The sequence below is a fragment of the Oenanthe melanoleuca genome, chromosome 7 (assembly GCF_029582105.1).
Source record: "Oenanthe melanoleuca isolate GR-GAL-2019-014 chromosome 7, OMel1.0, whole genome shotgun sequence".
NCBI classification, from domain to species: Eukaryota; Metazoa; Chordata; class Aves; order Passeriformes; family Muscicapidae; genus Oenanthe; species Oenanthe melanoleuca.
In genome coordinates, this window is record NC_079341.1 from 31,679,126 (window position 1) to 31,702,433 (window position 23,308).

The 23,308-nt window shown below is 41.1% G+C and overlaps 1 protein-coding gene across 1 annotated transcript in view; it reads left to right on the forward strand.

Moving 5' to 3' along the window:
* Positions 1–2,951: 2,951 nt before the first annotated feature.
* Positions 2,952–23,308, forward strand: part of SPOPL (speckle type BTB/POZ protein like) — a 32,949-nt gene continuing 12,592 nt past the window's right edge. Inside the window, exons 1-5 of the mRNA XM_056496337.1 lie at positions 2,952–3,220; positions 17,813–17,947; positions 18,123–18,244; positions 18,510–18,661; positions 22,170–22,297. Coding sequence (XP_056352312.1) covers positions 17,870–17,947; positions 18,123–18,244; positions 18,510–18,661; positions 22,170–22,297 — 480 coding nt within the window. The 5' untranslated portion in view covers positions 2,952–3,220; positions 17,813–17,869. The remainder of the gene's footprint in view (positions 3,221–17,812; positions 17,948–18,122; positions 18,245–18,509; positions 18,662–22,169; positions 22,298–23,308) is intronic.

Here is a 23,308-nt window from a genome sequence, read left to right on the forward strand (position 1 = left end):
TTTTGAAAAGTATAAATACCACCAAGGTCCTGTCAGAAAATGGTGTATATTGTAAGAGTATATTCCTGTGAGTCCTCCTGCCTGGTTTGAGGAAGCATGATCCAGGGCATTCACTCCAGACCCAGGAAAGTTCTGTCCCCCCTCTGGTCTCTGCCAAAATCTTTGTTCTGGAAGTGTGTTTAATCACTTCATCCTGCCTTGTTTTTCTCTACCATTTCTGTCATAATTAGATTACAAACTCTGTGTTTGGTAAAATATTTGTCAGGAAGGATCACTTATCTCAACTGACCCACTAAGTGCTGCCAAAATGCAAATCACACCAATGCCTCCTGATGTGATAGAATTTCACCTTAACATTTCACAACAGGCCAACACTATGTGGGGCACTTTAATTTAGCACTAAGGAGGTGCAAAAATGGGAATCTGAGGGGGAACAGCAGGAAACAGAACTAAGCAATGGATGAAAAGTACAGGAAAATAAGTTAAAACTTCTGCTAAAACTGGAGATTCCAGATCTGGAAGGTGGCAGTTGCTGCTCTTGGCCACCATTTACACACCCTGCAGTGGCATGTGCCCACACCCCCCACAATATCCTATATCTGAGAGTGAGCAAAAGAACATTTCAGCCCAAGGGATGCATGAGCTGAAATCTCACCTTTTGACTGCTGGCAAATATGCATGTTTTCCACAACTTCTGTTAATGATTCATCTTTGCAGACTTTCTCTAGAGTGGGATTTAAGGGAGATGATGGTTACTAGATACAAAGATTCACTTGACTCACTGATTTTCTTATGTGCCAAGTTACTCTATTTAAATCCTAAGATTCCCACTGCAGACTCTTCATTTATAACCAGGAATGCACCCCTGATTTTCAGTAAGTAACTGAATTCTTCCCTGTGAAAAAATGGTCATCTTTCACTTCCCAATTGCAAAAATGTCTCCAACCACTCAACTGCTCAGCTCACAAAACCAAACATCCTGACACTCTGGGTTCTGTTTATGCTTCTCACAAATGACAAACGTTTTCTGTGTTCTCTTCTAAGTAGTGGGCCACAAAAGAGCAGCCTGGTCCCTCTGCAAGAATTCTGCTCACTAAATGGAGCAAGCACTGGCTGTGGATGTAAAGTTATTTCCTACAAGAGCTGGTGTGAAAAAGACTCCAAACAAACAAGAAACGCTGAGACATCTGATAATACAGAGCAGTGCTGAACAGTTTCATGAAACAGTTCTGAGAGAACAGTACTACCAAAGGCAGTATGGCCCTGTCAGTGCAGTTCTTCTCTGCAGGATGAATTATCCAGGGCTCTGAGCCTCACTAATGCAGTTGTATCGATTTTGAGACCTTGCTAGGCTGGGTATCCTTACACAGCACAATGCTGTGTGTGTATTCTTAGTGCTCATTCTCAAGAGAAGCAATTAAGGTGTCACTGGGTCTTAATTGTCTCCACAGAGGATGTTTTCTTTAAAGCCATGTTTATTTGAAAAACAAAGCAAAACATACTGCTTAAGTTTTATTTTCAGAACCTCCATGGGGAATTTTGCAGTACTGTGCATGTAATTTACAAATTATCACACAAATTATTTTTAGAGGCAACTAGTTCAGCCATGTAGAGAAATTCACCTGCTTCTAAAGGAAACAGATCTGACCAACAGATCTGCTGGGTGGTGAACATGTGTGGAGGAAGCAGAAGAGTCTGGTCAGGGGCTGTGGACCGAAGATCTTGAAGCCCATGTCTGTGCCAGCCAGCAGCAGATCCGTGGGCAGGGTGAAAAGCTGAGAGCCCAACACCAGCCCTGTACGTGGGGGAGCAGTGACTGAGGACTGGTTCTTCTCCAGCCCCGTTACTGGGGAGCAGATGGAGCTTGTGAGTGTCAATTCCAGGTCAATTTCAGCTCAATTTCAGGTCAACATCATCTGAAAAACAAAACAAAATTAAACAGTAAATAAGGAGTCCTCAGAGGAACACTGCTGACCCCTTTGAGCAGAGGTCCAGAGGAGGGCAATGAGGATAATTGGGGACTGGAACATTTCTCTTACAAGGAAAGGATGAGGGAGCTGAGCCTGTTAAGCCTTGAGGAGAGAGAGCTGAGAGGAGAGGAACCTCATTAATGTGCATAAACACCTAAAGGGGGTGCCAAGAAGATGACACCAGGGTCTTCTTGGTGGTGCCATGCAAGAGAACCATAGAAAGGCTTGGGTTAGGTGACCTTGATGATGATCCTGTTGCACCCCTGCCATGGGCAGGGACACCTCCCACTGTCCCGGGCTGCTCCAGGCCTCAATGTCCAACCTGGCCTTGGACACCTGCAGGGATGGGGCTGCCACAGCTTCCCTGGGCACCCTGTGCCAGGGCCTCACCACCTTCAAAATATTATTTTTTTTCCTAATATGTGATCTGAATCTACTCTTTCCATCTGAACCCATTGCCCCTTGTCCTGTCACTACGTGTTCCTGTAAATAGCCTTGCCTCATCATTCCAGTAAGTTCCCTTCAAGTACTGCAAGGCCGCAATTAGTCACCCCAAAGCTCCTCTTTTCCAGGCTGAGCGATCCCTTTGTCTCAGCCCCTCAGAAGAGGAGCTCCATCCCTCTGCACCGGCAACAGAACACGCGGCCATGGGAAGGCACAGGACATTCCACCAGAGCACGGGGAGGGAAGGACTCCTTTCTGAAACACACTGCAGGGGAGGGTGCGGAGTCCCCCTCAGCAGAGATACTCCAGAACCACCTGGAGCAATCCTGCACCGTGTGCTCCGGGAAGGCTCTGTCTGTGCGCCCCCATCAGCCGCTGTGGGCCGCGGGAGCGCGCACCCACAGACTCGGCTCGGCTCGGCTCGGCTCGGCTCGGCTCGGCTCGGCTCGGCTCAGCTCGGCTATACTCGGCTCGATTATGCTCGGCCCCGCTCGGCTCGGCCCACTCCGCTGCCGCCCCGCCCCGCGCGCGTTCCCGGATGGAAGCGGCGGGTCCCGCGGCCGCGTGACCGCTCCCTCCCGGAAGTGCGGCGGGAGCGGGAGCGGGGCCGTGCGGGAGCCGGGAGGTGCCGAGCGCGGGGCGGGCACGGCCGGCAGCAGCGGGACTCGGCGCGCCCAGCAGCGATGCGGCTCCGCCGCCGCCCGGGCTCGCCGCCTTCGCCTCCCGCCGGGCGCCGGTGACCGTCACAGCGTCCCCGCCCCGGCGGAATGAGCCCCGCCGCGCCGCCCCGCCAGCGCCGCGATCCGGTACGTGCCGGGCCGGGGGTGCGGGGTGAGGGGGGAAAGCCTTTGTTGTGCCCTCAGGGCAGCGGCGGGAGGTGCTGCGGGAGGGCCGGGCCGTGCGCCGGGGCGGGCGGTGCCGGCTCTGCGCGGTCCGGGGATCCAGGGATCCAGCGGGGATCCAGGGATCAGCAGTGATCCGGGGATCCGGCAGCGATCCGGGGATCCGGCAGCGATTCGGGGATCCAGCGATCCTCGGGCTGCTGCAGGCCCTGGGCGAGCGCTGAGCCCGCGGAACAGCGCGCCGTTCTCCGCCCGTGCCCTCATTCCTCATTCCCCCCTCCCCAGTGCAGTTTGTTTTGGGAAGTTCAGTCGTGTGGGAGAGCAGGAGGAGGAGGAGGGGGCGGCGGGGAGGTGGGAGGTTGTTCTCCGTCTTTGGGCTGCGGCGAAGTTTGTGGCAGGGTGTGTGTGAGGAGAGCTCCCCTGGAGCCTCTGGCGCACCATCTTAGCCGTGCTCAGGAAGTGGGCTTGACTCAGGCTGGGTTTCACCTGATGATGTCGTCTGCTGAAATTCCCGGGAGCCCGGGGGAATTTGCATCACTCTGAGGCTGTTCGAGGGCACAAGTAGGTGAGAAGGGCCGTAAAGAATGGAAAACTGCGAAACAAAGGGAGCAGCTTGAGCGATATCGATGAGCTCTCGGTAATGTTTTTAACAGTAGGATACTGAAATCAGCAATCCGTTTTAAAACGTAGCTTTGCTTTGTGACTGTATTGTACATTTCTTTTCTAAAGCGGTGTTAAGAGTCATAAAAATAGTATTTGAACAAAAAGGATTGTTTCGAACCTTCTGCCAGGAAGAACAATCTGTGACAGAGTCAAGCAGGGTCCTTCCTTATTCTTATCAGTTCTGCAGAAAGCATTATTTTGATAGATATCCCATATGGTTACAGGAATTTTTACCACAGTGATTCTGAGCTAAACCATTTGTGTGACTGCCAAGGCATTTTGTTTTAACCATAAGAAAAAAAATGTTAAAAAAAGGTCCCTTTTTCTGCTTTTTACTAAAAGTTTTATTATTTCTGGAAATAAATACCCCTTTTTAGAGTGACAGTTACTGTCACTTCTGGAAGTATTTTACCTGGCTTCTCTCTCTGGGCCTTCTGGGATGTGTGGCCAGGACAACCATAAATGTTTGTGAAGGATTTCTAGTGTGTGTCTATTGCATGGTATTTCCCCCTCACTGTAAGGGGATATTTACTCAGGAAAAGGAAAGTAATTTTTAAATAATAAGCCTTTTGTATGTAAAGCTGCAAACTTGTCAGGCTTTGGTACATCAGCAGAAACTGTGTTTAACTCTCTTCTGGAAATCTGAGATTTTAAATATCCAGAAATATCCTTGGTGTTATATTCCCTTGAAAGAGCTTTCTGCCAAACTTTTAACTTTGGTACTTTGCAGCCTGCTTTTAAACTGTCAGTGAAAATAAAGAATTACATTCTGTACTTGCATAGGCGGTGCAAGCTACTTGCTGCTATTAAAAACTTGTATATACTATAGACAAATATAAAATGAATTTGAAAAGCCACCAAGTTTTTTTTCTGGCCCTACACACTGATTTCAACTGTCAGTGCATGCTGTTTACAGTTTTGCATGTTCAGTTGAAATCACACAACACTACTTTCTTATCCTTTTTTTTTCCCTACAGATTGTGTTTCTTTGTTGATTTTTGTGCATTTGAAAGCACCTAAACATAAATATAAGGAGAGAGGATGAAACCAGTTGTCATTATCAACATAAGTTACACTGGAGAAGAAATAGCTGAGGACAGCAATAGGAAACAGTTGACTTGCACTTAAATCTCATTAACTTCTCTCTTCATTCATCTCAGGTTTTCTGTCTGCATTGTTTTTCCAGCGTTTCATATACAATCTCTTGGCATCTGTTCACTTTTTTTCTCATTGCATCTGATGCCCTTGTAGAAATGGTGGTAATTAGAAATTTGTCCTGTTGGATGTTTCCAGGTGCTCTGGTATGCTCAGGTGTACACTTCTGTCTGTCTTGTCTTACAAAACTACCTCAGCCTGCTTTTGTTTTTTTCTTTTTGTTATATTTTTCTGTTGCTGACAAGTGGATATTTCTGGTGTTTTTTTTCTCACAGTTTTTCTGACAGGTTCATATGCTCCTTATGGGCATTTCTGTCTCCTTGTCAAAAGCAGTCTGCTTCCTGTGTGTTTAGCAAAACCTGGTTGAGACTAAGGAAGTCTTAAATGAGATTGTTACACTTCCCAGAAGCAGCAACCTGATACTTGTAGTCATAAAATCCTGGGATCTTCAAAATACTTGTCGTCTATGTCCTGGGCCCTCCATTTTTAGGATTAAATAGAAGGCACTTGCCTCGGTGCTTGACTAATGCCTGTGGTCTCCAAGAGCTTCTTGTACCTTGGCTCTTGGCACTGGCACAGGGTGCCCAGAGGAGCTGTGGCTGCCCCATCCCTGGAAGTGTCCAAGGCCAGGTTGGATGGGGCTTGGAAAAACCTGGGATAGTTGAATGTGTCCTGCCCATTGATTTCTTGAGAAAATTTCCAGTTCATGTTCCTGTGACATTCTGTTGCTTCTTCCACTCATATCGAAATGCTTCCTATTGGAATTGTCCCTTCAAATGGAAGTAGGAAATGTCTCACTCACTTTGTGCTGGTACTTAGTGGAGATTTGTTGCAGCTCTGTGAGAAGTGGAGGTGTTTTAGTGGTGGCAATTTAGATATTGTAGTTCTTAACTGAGAGAAGATGGTTGCTTGCCTAGTTTCTGTGGGTTTCTTAAGAAGTGTGTGTAACTGTGTTACAGAATGTGTTTTGCATAAATGTGGGGTTTTGGTAATGTTCTAGCTATTCAACTTGTGTGGTGGAATTTTGGCAGGAATGTTTTCAATACTGGAAAGAGCTTAACCTAAAACCCCTTAGCTATAAACCTCAACTCTGTTGGTTCCATTTGATTCAAAGTTAATAGCTTTCCAAAATGCTTTTTGGTAGCCTGGTTTAAATTTATTCGTTATCAGCTACAAGGTTTTTATGTTTTGTACAAGGAATAACTTTGCAACCGTGCCCGTATCTGTCAACTTTGTTGTGATGAGTGTTTGCATATAGCATTTGGGAAATGTAGTGGAAAGTCAGATACTCTTTCAGCTGATTCAGTAAGTCATTGGCATGAAATAATCCAGAGAGCTCACATGTCCAAATTCCCTGAATTAGATTACTTATCCTTGATATTGCCTTGCATCTCCCAGAAGCCATTTATCACTTCATTTTTTTGGTGAAAAATATTAGACATGCTACTTTTAATTGTAACAGTCTGCATCAGCTGGTCCACCGCGGTTTCTGTGACATTTGCTCCTTGCAGTATATTGTGATTTGAGTTCTGAAGTAGTTCAAAAGTGAAGTGTCATTTGATGTGTAATTTACCGGTGTGCTTTATAGAAAGAAAAAGCTATTGTGTGCCAGGGAGAGTGCAACAGAGTAGCTCTTGGCGTAGGCATTGCTGCTGCTGGTGGAGTAAATGTCTCCAGTTGGGAAACTTCCAAAGTTCATGGGGTGGGAACCTCTTGTTGTTGTGCAGTGGAAAGGATCACTGGGTGAAACTTGGAAGCCAAGCTTTCTCTTGGCCTCCTTCCTGGTTGTTCCTTTAATGTTCCCCTCCCAAGAGCTCACTTACCAGTTGGTCAAGTCTTTTGCAGAATCGATTCATGAGTAGGGCTGCAGATGGAGATGAAGGAAATGGGGTGATGACTTGCACTTGATTTCTTTCAAATGCCTTGTTTTCTTGTGTGCTGAATGTTCAGCAAATTAATTAGACTTGGGTGTCTCTAAACTTGGGGTGGTTGCGTCAGCAGTTGCTTCCTGAACAACTGAAATTAGGTGGAGGTGCAGAGCTCCTCTGGCCTGAGGATCAGCTGCTATGACTTTCTCCTCTGGTGTCCTACTTTCTAGCTCTCTGTTCCATGCTGACTTTTTCTTTGGAAAACTTCACAAAAGTTTTCATTTTCCTGGCTTTCTTCAGTTTCTAATTGATGAATCTGCTTTCTCCATTAGTGTGGCCTGTAGGCTATGAAGGACTGATGATTTCAGTACACAGAGTTTAAGTTAAAAATCACTGGATGAAGTCGAAGTAAAATCTGAACACAAGTTATTTGTTGTTTCAAGTACTTAATATATTAATCTAGTGATTCAGATTAGCTAATAATTTTTCTAAATTCTTTAGAGGAGGCACATGTTTACTGTCTTCACAGAAGACAATAGGGCTCTGAATTACTTCATCTGTAGACATTACCTCAGCAACAAACCTATCAGTCTTTAGTGGCAATTTTTCTTAAGTTTTAAAACAGATAGATTCTTTGTTAACTGAGATTAATTTCAGAGTTACTTGTTTGTAATCAAAACTCATAAAGCTAAAACCAGAACTGTTTTGTAATGAATTTATATGAGTGGTCAGTATAGTTTTTTCAGCTTCAGGAATGGAGCAATATGCAATGAAAATACTAAATTTTATCTCCTTTTTAAGTATCAGATGTACCAGTGGGCACACTGATATTTACATATCAAGTTGAGTAACTGTAACAGGAAAAAATACTTATTTTACCTGTCTGTGCTGTGTGCAAATTAAGTTAATTGCAGCATTATTTGTGTACATCTGGATTTATACCTCCTTTTTAGAGTTTTTTTTAAATGCATTTGGAAAGTTCCACATATAGTCTATATGAACTTATTTAAAGTCATATTACTTCACTTCTGAAAATGATATTCTGGAGAAGAAGTTGTCTGAAACCTCTGGTTGATTTGTGTGATTGCAGGTTAATGTAATGCATTGCTGTAATGACTGTCCAAGTGGGTGTGATCTCACTCTTGGGTCTGGCACTGCACTTGGCATATGGTGGTTTCATAGGAATAAAATGTATGAAATCTATTTTCAGTGGGTTTTTCTGGTCTCTGCAGAACATGTCAAGGTAGATTTTTTTTTTTGTTTATTTGTATGCATATAGTGAGCAGATGTAAATTAAAAATGGCAGCAGAATAGTATTTGTGTTGCAATGGGTGATGTAGCTTCTAAGAAACTGAAGCTTCTTAGACTGAAGAAGTTTGCATAAATACATTTTATACGAGTTTTGCAAAATCCACTGGGCAGGTGGATGATGCAGGGTAAAAAATACAATAAATAAATCTGAAATATTTGAGTTAATACTGTTGCATCGCATGAGAGGCTTGTGATTAGGGGAGTTCCTGCCTTGCTATGGCAAAAAAAAAAGCCTGTTTAGTAACATTCTGCTGAAGTGGGGGTTTTCCCTTTTTAAAAAAAAGAGAGGAAGGGAAGAGAGAAGGAAAGCATGATACAACTAGAAGTGAAAGAGAAGTTTCCATAGGCAGCAACCTGCTCAAAAATTGCGTGTGGCAAACTTTATACCCAGAGTTAGTTTCTATGATTTGTTATATTAATAATGTCATCGAGCAAAATCCACCTTTATTCTGTAGTCAGTGGTTTTGAATATTGTTTTACAGGCCAGGCATCATTTTTAATGATTAAATAGCAGTTGTGTTTGGAAGTGTGCCATCCCCTCCAACAAGTGTGAGACTCTGCTCACTGAGTGCTGAGGGGAAAGATATATGGCAGTAACATCATCAAGTGCTAGTCTGGGTTCTCTAATAAATTACAGCGTCTGAGCCTTCAGAGGTTCCCAGAGTCACTTGTAAAGAGGGGCTCAGCACTTGGTGTTTGGCTGACTTCTTGATTTGCTGGTAGTAAATTGCATTTCTGCTGCTGTTTGTTCCTCTCTCTGGGAGAGCGTTTTTCCGTGGCGGCCCCGCTCGGTGTGTGCGAGGTTGGATGATTCATGGCAGGGTTGTGTCTCCTGTGCATGGAGGCCAAAAGCAGCAGACTCACATCTGCTTCTGGTCTGCCTTGTTTGACAGCACCCAAGGTGAAACCAAATCTATTTACTCCACAGCCAGGCCACCCGACAGACCTGTGCCAGCCTCTTTGCCTTGCTACTTACTTGGGAAATTTTCTTCTGGCTTGAGCAACTAAGGCTGCATAAGCAGAGAAACTTAGAGAAAACTGCCAGGCTTTGGATTGTGTGTGTAGTGGAAAAAGGGTCTTAGATTATATCACAATGGTTCTTAAATCCTGAAGTATAAGCAAAACAGTACCTGGATGTTTTTTGATCAATAGAATGGTAGAAGTTGTCTACTTGCCTTTGAAGTTCAGAAGCCAGTTTCTGTTGGACTAATTTGTGAGCTGGACTCAATCATCCTTGCAACTCAAGATATTCTATGATTCTGTGAACTTTTAGGATTTTCTTTATCTCTGTGGGTCTAAACCAGTTTAGCTGCAGTCCAATCCTGAGGTGTCAAGTTTTGCTTGCTTTGATGGCTTTTATAGATTACTGCTTCATATTCACCAAAGCAAGTGTGTGTACAGCTCTACCTCTTGACCTGCCTGTCTTTCCTAGGCTGTGTCTAATCAGCTCTTGTGGATTAGTTCACATTTCAAGACTGTTGGGGTAAATTAGCATCAAATGCAGTTTGCTCCTCTGGCAGAATTGAGTTTCAGGCTTTTTTTTCCTCAGTTTTCTAGCTTTAAAGTATCAGGGTTTTTTGTACAAAGTCTGACACTCGGGCATGGAGGAGGCCTGAAATGAGCTGTGACATTCACAATCTGCAGGATGCTGCTGTGTGCACAAATGTGACCACGACTTTGCCATGAGAGGTAACAGGGCAACAAATGACTGGTCAACCCCCTCCTGACAGCATCTGTGAGTATGAGCTTTTGCCTGCTGAAAGCAGTTGTATCAATTGGATGTGAGCTTTGCAGGTGATACCAGTCTGCAGAAGTTAATGAGGAGAACATTCTGCTGTTCTCTACAGATCCTTTGCAGCAAATGGAAGCACCTCTCTCCAGAGAGTGTAGCCAGTGCTTTTCACAAATATTATGGATTTTTAAAGAAAAGAAAACCCAAACAACCCAAACTACCCCAGACTGGCTGTGAATCTGCTAGAGAGAGATTTTGTTACAATTGAAATCTTTCTGTTGGCTTATACAAACTCCTGTTCCAAATGCAAAGAAGAAAGTTAAGATTAGAGTTTTCGATTTGCTGAACTCTTGATTGTGTGTAACTGAAGCATTTAGGGAAAAAATTTCTTCATTTAATACACTTTCACATGCCAATGATTTGTTGGAGTAAGAGTAATGGAGTAAAACTAAGGAGGGGAAAAGATCACTTTGGCTGTATACCAGGGAACAAACCTCAACAGCAATAGATTATTTGAATAGAATAGTTTCCCAAGAGGAATTGTGGTGGAAATACCCCTCTTTTGGGTCCTGTAAAACTAGACTGGGCAATGAAAATGAAAAATGCTGTAAGAAATAATCTTGCATTTCTTTTCCAGAGAAATGCATAGATGACTGCTGTAGGGAATGGTCTGGGATATCTAATACAGAGCACAGTGGGTTTTTATATTACAGAACAATAATGCAAGACTAATGCTGAGGGATTTTTATCAGTGAGCTTGGCTGGTGTAAACTAGACAGTTTTAGCTCCAGCTCTGCTGAACACTTGGGCTTTCTCACAGCTGATGTAAAATTCAACTTTATTTTTCAGAAGCCTTAGGATAGGAAGGAAAATTTAGAGAAAAGCCTGAAAATAGCATGTACGTAACTTTACAGTTTTTACAACTAAAAGTATTATCTTGCTAATTTTGAGCTGCTGACTTCAGTCATCCTTCTGAAAACTTGGGCTCTTCCCACGTGCTGGATTTTGCTTTGCTGGGGCTCTTTTTGCTGGAACCACCATAAGGATATGCTTTTAAGTTCTGGAGTCTTAGTTGCAGCTATTTTGAGATGTCTGTGACCCCAGCTGCCTGCCCTCTCTCTGCTGGAGTTCACTGTCCCCGGGCAGGAGTGACAGGGTGTAGATGGAGTTTCTCAGCTGTCATGGCCCAGTCCATGGTAGTATTTTTTTCTCACTGGAAAAGTGTGAGGAGAGTCATGAACTGGCTCTTGGTGTGGCTACTTGTTGTGTCTCCTGGTAGGGCACAGGCTTCCAGCAGAGCTGTGGGATGGCAAGGGTGACGTGTTAAGCATGAAACACACTGGAGCAGCCAGAGCTTCTGATTTAAGCCCCAAAGCTTGGGTTTGTGTAAACTTGGTTGCTATTGTGTGGTTCCATACATATACTTCATATACTTCAATAAGCATTTTTAAATATCATGTTCTAAAAAAGCCTGAAACCTTTTTAACTGTTATAGGCTGTGTCTTCAGTGTCATAGGGGTTTCCTGTGTGTAGTCCAACTCCTGTTCCCTTCTTTTGCCCCAAAAAGGAGAAATTTTTCATGTTAGAAATACTATAGATAATGTAAAGTTTTCTTTCCTATAAGTTTTCTAACTTAGGGGATGTATCTATGTTATTGCAGTTGTGTAAGTATGAATAATTCTGTTCACTCAAATGATGCAGTGATGGATGGGGATTAAAATCAATAAAAGCTAAACACTGTATTTAAATTTTTGTAGGTATATCTTGAGTGTGTTTTCAGAGGAGATAATAACTGAACAAATTGGAAAACTGCCTGAGCTTAATAGACCTTTCAGACATTTGTTATTGCATGTGGATCATCCAGCAGGAAACTTAGTTTAATAGTTAGCTGTTTAGGAAATACGACAGCAATTCTTTCAAAAAGATCAATTGTGAAGGAATGCAAATCCTCCACATTAAGAAAACAATCCTGTTTTTTGCAAAATCCTTTTTTTTCTACTTACTAGTAAAAATCGTAGGAATTTATGTAAGTTTAATTGGCTTAAAGACAAACTCTTAAACAGGGGGAAAAAAAAAAAATCCAGCCATAGGCATTTCGTGCCACCAAATAAGTGTGACCCAGGTGGTGGGTGGCTGCTACAAAAATCCTTCTGTGATCACTGAGAAAGGGACATGGCTTTTTTTACTCTTAAATAGTTTGGCCTTCACAAGCTGGTGCTGCCTAGAACTCTGTGATCCAGGTGGGGCAGTGCAGAAATAACTTTGTCTTTGGCCTTAGAATGTGCTTCAATTCAGACATAACTATTTTGATTGGGTTTGTTCATTTCCTTCATTTTTATATTCATAAATGTATTCTTTCTCAGCCAACAGATGAGAAGATGGTGTTTTTCCCAAGAATTTGCCTTCTCTGTAATTTGAAAAACAAAACTGATTTCTTGAACAAATATTGATAGTTTTATATAGAGCACTTACATATTCACTATATAATAGTATGTAATACTTTATTCACTGGTGATTACTTAATGAGAGGAAATTAAATAAGTATCTCTGTAACTACATCATATTTATTTTTTGAATTGGTTTTTAGGAGTTGATATTACTGAATGAAGGACTTACTTCGGATTTTTTTTTTAAAGCCAAACCCTCAAAATTTCACGAACTATATTTGGTTTCTGAATTACGTATGTACTAGGAATAAAAAGTTGGAGGAACAGAATGTTATTTACCAGTTAAACTTCAGAAGGTGATCTTTATTTCAGCCAGTGATGAAATACCAGTATTTCTAGAGAGGGGACAAAAAGTTAATTCATAACAGCTTTGCATTTCATGCAATGTTGAGCCCTGCTCAGGAAAAAGACTGTCACCATCTGAGTGGAATATGCAGTACGTGCACTTGGAATTTGCTGGTGTGACCCTGGAGGGAACCACTTTGATCCTGGAGACCTGAGCCTGGGAAGAAGGGATGCTGGCAGGAAGAGGCTCAGCAGGAACTGATCACTGAGTTCACAATGTACTTAAGTGCTTTTCTTCTTGTTCTGGACAGGGTCCCAAGGGACAGGGTCACTGATTTGCTTGGAGAACTCTCTTTGGGTTGGCTTCTGGCAGGCTGGATTTGACTTTGGAGTGTGTTGGGTGCCCTGCAGCAGACAGTTTGTCCAGCCATTCCTACCTGCAGTGTGCTGGCTGAAATCCCTCACTGAACCATTGCTGTGGTCACTGGTCAATGTGCAGCACCTCGTGTGCACCTGCTGCTCTGTGACTGCCCTGGGACAGCTCCTGGGGTCTGCTTGTTACTGAGCTGCTCCTAAGGGGAGAGCTGGCCCAGCATCCTCCTGACAGGGCAGCTCTTCAAACAGCTTTAGCAAGTGTTTTGTGTGTTTAGTATTGGGGGTGTAGAAAATCCTTCTTTGTGTGTTCCTATGTGTGTGGTGCTTTCTTAACAAGCTAGTCACTTTTTCAGTGAAAAAGTTGAGATCATTCCAGCACAAGATGTAAGAGACTGAGAATGTGCTCTTGTCTAGCTCCAAGAGGTTGAAAAGTAACTTTGGTTAGAATAATGTTGATAAATACTCAATTTCAGAGAGGGGAAACAAGATAATATTTTTGACAGTCATGTTATTGATGTAGGAAGTCACTTTGAATCTTAACATCTCTTCTTAAAAGTTAGGAGAATGGAGATCTGATACAGCTTTTGATGAAAATCTGTAGCCTGTGCTTTCTTTACATCGTGTGTAATTAATGTAATTAATTAAGAATACTAAATTTCAGATAGCTTTAAGTTTAGCATAAGTATTTGTTTGACTAGGAGAGCAGTTAATTCCTAAATAAAATGTGCTTTGAGAAATTCAGGGTTTTTTATGTTATTTCTGCCTACTTGCTCACTGTAGGAGGATCATCTCCTTGAAGATCTTAATTTAACAGAATCTGGTCTGTTTGCAGAGTGATTATCAGATGAAGCCAATACCTTCCTTAACAGACCAGCAGAAGTGATAAAAGCCCATCACGTTTGAGGTCTGGAAGTACAAGCAAAGAACTTTTGAATTATTTTTTTTTTAATGAACACAAAGAAGTGTTCAGTGAAGACAGTGAACATAAACTCTGAATTAAATCAGCACTGACTACTATACAACATTCAGTATAAGTATATCGCTTCATTAGAAAAAGCCCCAAACAAAGGAACTTGACATCCTTTAAAAATACATCTCATTTTCCTTTTGAAAACCAGAACCTTCTTTTACCCTGTCCATTAAAGGTTGCTTTCCTGTTCCCAGTGCATGTTTTCCCTGATGGTCAGACATTTCTGCCTGGCAGAATAGCCACACAACACAGACTGGTTTGTTGGGCTGTGTCCAGACAGGCACAGCATTGCCTGAATACTCTTGGAGCTATTGCCTGATAATGTTCCATCATTTCTGCTGCTTTGTTCATGACAGCCTGCAGAGTAATAAATGCAGGTTCTAGCATGACAGTTGTCCCTCTAAGTTATTTCATCCTGCAGATAGCAACCTGTCGTCCTGCACTTCATTGATTTAATTCCACCCAGTCGTTCTCCAACTGGTTTTGTGAACTGCAGCTCTCTTGTTCCCAACCATTTGGCCTAATAGGCTGTGATGAGGGGTTGGTACTTGGAAAACCATTTTGTCAGAGCTGATGTCAGTGGCTAGTCAATGCTAATAAACTATTTCTTCAGAGTGATATTTGGTCTCCTCCCCACACAAGAGCACAGTAGTACAAAAGGTGTGTAGTTGCATCTCGTTCTCACCTTCAGGCTGCTTGTGCAGGGTCCACTTTGCCCTGGTGACCATTGGTGACCATTCAGTGTGGTCTGGCTGTCAGCCTGAGGACTGCAAGAGTCCTTCTCCAAACACCTCTACACTTCAGCACAGCATCCTGAATGAAAGCTTGTGTTCTCTCTCACCTCTTAGCTCTGGTAAATATCCCCATGACCCCACCCAAATCCCAATTAATTAATTAAGTAAAGTGAAGGGCAGATCTGCAGTACTGCTAAACCATTTCAATCCTTCTCCCTTCTCTCTTTTGGTTCATGTTAACAGAGCATCAGAAGCTCTTTTTATTCGTTCTCCTATTATTCAGTTGGTCTTGGTTGGTCCTCTATTTTTTTTTGAGTTATGTGCTCAGGTGTAACTAAAAATACAGGCAGCTCCTCAACACAGACTCCCAGTATCAAGGATTTAAAGTTACTGCTTTCTGCCAGTTTTCTCAGTCTAAAAATATGATTGGCTTAGTAAATCCATACAAAAAAAGTGAGGTGTTAATCTGTTCCTCAGAGATGTATCAGGAGGTCATGAACATCAGTTGTGTGGTGCTAGTGCTGTTAAGGGGAAACTACAAAAAGCTGAGGCTATTCAGAAGGACCTGAGAAGTGTACTTAGATTAAATCGGACTTTCCTTAAATAAAGGCCATGCAGCAAGTGGAAGCATCCTCTGAAGCACAGATGCCATGGGTAAAACAGGTACAGAGACAAGGCAACAGATGGACCTGAAAATAATTGCAAATAACTACCTTTGCTCAGAGTTAAATTCTCAGTGAATCAAGCTGATTTAGCTGTGAGACAGGAGTGGGCAGATAACTACTGGTAGCTGGCCCAAGGTCACTGAACACTTTCTTAAAAGAGATCGTGTACAGCAGTTATTTTCAGGCTTTTCCAATTTAGAAACCCCTTCAGAGCAAATTTGGCTCAGATCTGCTGCTCCTTCATGGTTACTGGGAGCTGACTGGTCTAATGGGCTGAAGAATTGAGGTACAGATGAGAGACAAGACAGTCCTGTCTGTGCATCTCATGCAAATGGCAGAAAAAGGAATGGGCTCTATTTCTTCTTGCTTTTAGCTTTGGAGAATCGAGGAGCAGTGAGCAGGTTCAGGAAGGCTGAGGTAAGCTGTTCTGACTCTTTCAGGGATGGTTCTCTGTCAAAATCTATTGTGTCTGGGGAGCAGCTTCAGTTGTCACCACTGAATCGGATGTGCTTCCAGAAATAATGGCAATAAAAGTGCTAATATTTGTTTTATGGAAGCAAAAGTTCATATGTATCCTTCCCAGGAATTTTACTGCGGGTAGTCCTGTACAGAGAATCAAAATCAAGTGTAAACAAGTGAGCAAAAACTATGTAAACACAACATGCACAGTATGTGTGTTTCCTGCCTAAAAAAAAGAGAAGCAAACAAGTTCAGCTATCTTAAATTTAGGGATAATGTTTGTTTTTTATTTATGGAAAGTACTAATGAATGTTGAATGTTGTCACAAATAAAAGTTTTATTTGGGGAAAACTCATTTGTTAGAGATGTCTGAAATGTATTTATGAATAGTTTTCAATGTGTCAGGGATCTGTATCTTACAGGAGACCTATTCAATATTTTGTTTTCACCCTGTCATAGCAGATCTGTTGTTAGAGATTCATTAAGGGATATGATTATCAAGCATCTGCTTCCTCATCTGTTAAAAACTGAGAATTAGCTTTCTTTTCAAGGTCTTATACTTCTGTGATTCAGAGCAATCACCTGTCAGTAGACTTTGATGTGGAAGGGCTGCTTCATACCATGGGTGAGAAGCAGTACCAGAAAGGCAAGGGGAAAACATCCAGTGAGGATCACAGCATTTCACGGGACAGAATTCTTCCTGTAGGAATAATGAACTTGTTACATCATGACTGAATTGTATGAGCTCTTGCAGTGTCTTTTTACTAGTGTTTGCATGGACCTGGTTTCTGAGTGTTGCTCCATCCCCAGAGAGTTCCATCACGATTAGTGATGTGCAATCACATCTTTTGAGGAAGACAACTAGTGCTGTTCTGTCACAGCTAAACAGAGCTGTGAAGCAGTCAAATGTTGCAAAAGATGGGTGCTGTTAAGTGATAACATATGTTTAAAGAAACTTTCTGTACTGTGAGAAAATGTTTTGTAGCAGAAATAATTGATTTTTTCCTGGTTTGATTAGGGTTCATTTCACTTTTTAGCAATTTAATGAAGCAGCTTAAGCGAGAGGCTGTTCCTGTGACAGGAACCTGTCCACAGCAAACCCTCCCTTAAAGGAGAGCCAACCGGGATTCCACAGCTGCCCTCTCACTGCCCACCTTTCATTAGCCAGGCCCAATTACTGGTGTGTAGCCAGGTGAGAGGGATCTGGGCCAGTGACCCAGTTCCTGATGGGCAGGAGGAACTGTAGTGCCCTGTTGGGTGGTGGTAGTTCATAACAAAATCACTTTATTTGTTGTTGGGAGTTCACTGAAACTGGTTCCCAGCTTTGTCCTTCAAGAGAGAGTGAGCACTTGGTTGTGGTGATTATAGTTCTTCACCTTGTGTTGGTGTTAAAGATAGAAGCATCTGTGAAAGAAAATACTGCTTGAAATGCAGGTTTGATTTCTTACCCTCCATTCAGAAATCTCAGGGTTGTGTGAACCTGTTCTACTCCCAGGTGGCTGAGTGTTCTTGTGAATTATGTCTGGGTGAAAAACTAAGGCATTGTACTCTTAACTGAGTGCTTTGCACTCCAAATGAAAGGAGAAGGGCCTGAAGAAAGTTATAACCCTTCTGGAGTAGCCAGAGTGGTAATTTGCCAAGGGGGTGTCGAAATATTGTCATTAGTGGTGGTGTGTGCTGCAGAGGTGCTTATTTTTGTAAATTACTGTGTGAGGGCTCAGCCTGCAGGTTTTGAGTGCCAGTGGTTGTTAATGTGTGACACCCAGCAGAGCCATTGTCCTCTTTTCAGGTTTAATTTTCAGATGCATCATTTAGTAAACACAGTAATATGAGTTTTTGTATTTCCCACACCTAAAAAGGGTGAACAAAATGTGTGAATTACTTTTTTTTAGGAGAATTACTGAAGCTTGGATTGCTCTCTTGATACTATAAACCTGCAGTAAGTGGCAATGTCAAGGGTTCCCACCCCACCTCCTCCTGGGGAGATGTCCAGTGGACCTGTTGCTGAAAGCTGGTGTTACACACAGGTAATCTACATAAATTCCAGTGGCTTTATTTTCTGTTATTGTCATAATAATTGCTTAAAAAACTAAATTGAAGTTATTGACATATTGAAAAAATATAGCTGACAATCTAAGTACTCATAATTAATGCTTGACATGTAAGTTAAATTTTCTTAATATTTTCTAATCTTTTGTTCAGGTTAAAGTAGTAAAATTTTCATACATGTGGACCATTAATAACTTCAGTTTTTGCCGTGAAGAAATGGGTGAAGTTTTAAAGAGTTCTACATTTTCATCAGGGCCAAATGACAAAATGAAGTGGTAAGGTCTTTATTTGAGCAAGTGCTTTGGTTTTGTTTTGGGGTTATTTTGCTCACAAAAATTGTAAAGTTAACTTACAAATAAATATTAAAACTTGGACACTTCTTGGAGGGTTACTGCAGGTATGGATTGGTTCTAATTTCAAAATGTCAGCAATCACAAAGGAAACATATATTTCAGTAGCATTTATTATTGTATGTTGTAAAAGTATTTCTGAATTTATTCTGGGTACCATTTAAAAATTACAATTTCTCCATTTTTTCAGGTGCCTGAGAGTGAATCCAAAGGGATTAGATGATGAAAGCAAAGACTACTTGTCATTGTATTTGCTTTTAGTCAGTTGTCCAAAAAGTGAAGTCAGAGCAAAATTTAAATTTTCCCTGCTGAATGCTAAAAGAGAAGAAACAAAAGCAATGGGTAAGAGAATATTAATGGGGTTTTGTAAGAACATCAGCAATGTAATTTTTTTTCAGTTGAGAGCAGAATTTATTATTGAGATAAACTTGTAAAATACCTTTTTAAAATTTCCTTTTAGAAACTTAATTATAAAATCCTGTTCACGTTTCACACATTTCTGATCACTGAGCTATGTTAATTCTATCCTGAGCAGTATAAATTATAGCACATTGCCAACTGCTGTCACTCCAGGTCCTTGTCACTTAGTTTTTCCAGCAGATTATTCTTGTTTCCTGTTAGTAAAGGTGTATTTGCTTTGTTTGTAGCTACAGTGGAAGTATTTGATTTCCATCATTAAATAGGATAAGCAGAAATGGCTGGGTTTATTTTTAAGCATCCTTTGCAATATTTTGGTCTATTTCAGCTGATTTACACTGCAATCAGTTTAAAAACGTGTGCCATGTACCCAAGGAATTAAAAGACTTTGGAATAACTGCTGATTTGTTTTAATTCGTGTGTTGATATGGAAAATATATGGAAGGCACTTAGTTTCAAACTTGTGAGCACAACCTTCACTGGAAATGATTTTTGGGAAAGCTGGGATTCTTGTGGAAATGAGTAATTTAATGTTGATCTGCACTGAATTTGTTCTGCTGAAAGCCCTTTATGTGAAGAATATCTATTTTTCTTCCCTTCTACTCCAGGACTTAAGAGATGTTTCAGGTCCTGTTTTGTTGCAAGTTTTGCATTTCTTACAAAAAGTCTGTAGTTCTGCAGTGAACCCAAACTTCATGCTGTTTCTCCTTAAGTAACTAGGCCCACTAATAATCTTCAAATTAAATCCACAGAACTAAGTTCAAATGTAAAAATTAAATTATTGGACTCTTTGGAAGGAAGGTAAATACATATGTTTCACATGCATGTTTCACTCTACTAATCCTTTTACACTGGTGATGGGTTCTTCAGTCCCTGCAAACTTCCTGCTTCTGGAGCAAAGCTACATGTGTGCATTTGGAGAATGTATACATTTGGACTTGACACAGCCCAGGAGTGGATTGGTATTTATAATAAAATGTGAAACTGCATCAAAAATTATTTGGAGATAATCACAGAAGCCCAGAATTGTAGAGTTTGCACAGGAGCTCTGGAGGCTGGCTGACCCCCTGCTGAAAGTAGGGTCAGTCTGGGCAGATTGCTTGGGACTTGGGGTGCTTTGAGATCAAGGATGGAGACTCCACAGCTTATCTGGGCAGTCAACTTTAGTCTCTAGCCAAGTCCTGCTGGCCCTTTTTTGCCTTAGGGGTTCATTGTGGGTTTTTGTTGATTTGTGGTCCCCCAGGACCCCAGTTCCTGTGACCTGTTTGTTCCTGACCAGTGGATCTGTAGCAAACACCCAAATCCTGACCCATCTGCTGCTTCATCATCCACTGCAGTTCTAAAAATCCTGTGAGTGGGTATGTCTTCAGCTGCTGCAATAGTAGCTGTGCTGTGTTTGGCACCACAGGAGTTATAAATATCTTTCCACTTTGGGAAGTTACCAACAGAACTCTTATTTCTTGGACTCTCCAGCCATTTGCCATCTGTTTCTGTAGATGCTGTGTGTGTACTGAGACAGGAGAATGATGCCCCACTTCCAATGTCCCCTGTAAACTGATAATTCATGCATAGACTGCTGCTTCAAGGGGTGAAGCTGTGTATGGAACAGATAGCAAACTAACATTTTAACTTTTTTAGAAGAAAACTACAAATGCACTTATTTGCTACTTTTTGATTTTAGGGCTTAACACTGGTTGTTGCTGCTAAGAGTAAAATCTAATCCTGCAGAATAAAGAATTGGGCTGAACCTAGAGAGGAAATTTTGGAACACTTTTGAGAACATGGTTTTCTGATTTTTTTTTTTTTTTTAATTCAATGTAATGATGTTAAAAATTGGTGAAAGTGTGAAAACACCAATCCAGATGCTGGAAAAACAAGACAATATTTTATTAAAATGTGATTTTTCTTCCTCGGTATACAGATTTTCAGATGTGAATAGCATTGTGTGTTTGTTCTGTTGCCCTCAAAGCCCACACTGCACTTTAGTGAGTGCTTTTCCCTCTGCTGCTGTGCTCTGCATGAGCAAAGGGCTGTTGATACAGGAGTGTGATGAGGTGACAGGGACAAACCTCACACTTCCTGCAGTGTCAGCTCCTGAGTGGCTCTCCAGTGCTTTGTGAAAACACAATGAAAATCTCTACAAGATATTTGATTTGATATAATCCTAGTGAAGAACTGTTCTGGATATAATTTTCCAGCTCTTGGAGGTGAGGGCAGTGTGTGACACGTGTGTGTTTTCTGTGGTACATGCTCGAGCATGTTCCAGTGGTGCTGCCAAGGTCAATAGTGTAGGGAAGTCTGGCTTTGCTGATGGCTTCATTTTGGAGGCTGTAGAAGGAATGATATTTTAACAGATTCTGTAATGAAAAACACTTTGCTTTTATTGCAAACTTCTGACTTGAACTTCTAAAGTGCTCTCTGGAAGGCTGAAGCATCTCTGCCTACAGTAAATGAGGTGGTGACGTGTTTCTTGCCCACCTTTTTTGGAATGAAAGTTCTTTCTTAAAGAATTCTTCATGAGATCCCTCCCCACTTCCCACTCTGCTTTTATTTCAGTACTTTTGCTGTCTTAATTTTGAACAATCTTTCTAAATTTAATTCAGAATGTGCTTTATTCTACTTCAATTCTCATAGCTACTTCCAAATAACCTCTTTCCCATATTTTGCTTAAAGTATATGGTGCTCTTTCTTTCCTGTGGTTTAATTTGGGCAACAAGTGGCCACTTTTCAGTCAACCAGCTATGTAAAATGTGTGATCTTACTGAATTTACATGTGTGTGCACTGAGATGACTGTGGGAATTCTTTTTTGGCTGTGAACATTAGAAAAAAAACAACTTGTGTGGTCAGAGCAAATCTGATGGATTAAAAAAAGTAATTCTCATAACTAGGGCCAAAAGATAATTAATATCTTAAAACAGTTTAGTAGTTGAAAGTTTCATTTCTGTTTTGCTGTTTTAATGCTTTTACTGTATTTCAAACTAATTTCAACCTGTGAAACAAGATTTTCCATTTCAGGAAGAAGTCATACCAGATTGTTATGACAACTGCAGAGCGTTGTCAAGATGGGTTTGTGGTGACAAATTCATTGTAATGTGCTTCCCTCTGAACAATTCCTGTTTTGACACATTGGCATTCTTAGAACACTCACTGAAAAATTCCTTGTGCTGGATGGTGCCTGAGAGATCTAAGGAGATGATATAGTTTGAATTACAAATTGTGCTCCACTAAGTTCTATGAAGTGTTATTTAAAATAACACTATTACAATATTAAAAAGGTTTTAATCAGTTCTGTGTTTTTTAGACACACATGACGTGATCCAGATGTGTGAAACTGATTAATTTTTTTATTAACACTGAGTCTTGGTGTGGAATTAGGTGTAATTTGTTAATATTTTCCTTTAACTTGCTGTATCTGTACACCACTTTTCTCAGAAAGCCAAAGAGCATATCGATTTGTGCAAGGCAAGGACTGGGGGTTTAAGAAATTTATCCGAAGAGATTTTTTACTAGATGAAGCTAATGGTCTGCTACCAGATGACAAGCTTACATTATTTTGTGAGGTGGGTACTAATTTTTAAGTAATAAGTTTTAAATAAAATGTTTCGTGCTCTAATAGCGATTTATATTGATTTAAACAGTAACATAGTCTATAATTGTCTTCTGAAAACTGTAAGCTTGGTAAAATACACATTGCTTTGTCTGCATTGCATTTTGTTTTATTTTTTGGTGTTTATACATTGAGGTGTAGAATATTGAATTGATCACATGTAAACTGCTGGGCTTCTCCATGAATTTGCCACAGTTACATCAGAATTAACTGTAGAATTATTTATGTCAGGGGTGACTGGTGTGTGCTGTCTACAGAAATGCTGTTTTACTGAGGTCACTCTTATTTAAAGAAGTTGCATTTGGAATTAGAGGATTGGTTTTCACTGGATAAGCAGAAGGAAATGTTTACCTACTGATTGACATTATAAAAGAAAATCCAACTGATTGTCAGAATCTGTATTCCTTTAATATGCTAATTGGTGGTCTTAACCAATGAACGGGTCTTTCCACTAAATTAAACATTTTATTTTTGACCAGTTGTTACATTTTGTTTTCTGATTGAATGCAAATGTCTTGTCGAAGGTATGCTTGATACTGAAAATTAATATTGAGAGCTGTGGTATAAATTTGACTTCATGGTGTATTGTGGGTCCTTTCTTCTATAATATCATTTATGTTCATAACCTAAATTTTCATACTAAATTTCAGTGAAAGGCTTACTCAGTGATAAAAATGGAAAGTAGGGAAAGTAGCAGTGAGTGGAGTGTATGTTGAATATACATTGGCTGGTTATCTGGGCTGCCATAAAGTGATTAGTGACTTAGGAGGATGATAGATGCTCTAACTGCTAATAAGTTTGCTTTGATCTGTGTATTTACAGGAAATGTGTAAAATTGTCTTGGCAAGATTACAATTTAATTATATGTCATTATGCTGGGTAGGAAGAATAATTGAAATGTGGCCCTTGAGACTAAGATATTGCAAATATAGTGCATCTTATTTTCACTTAGACAAGTTAAATG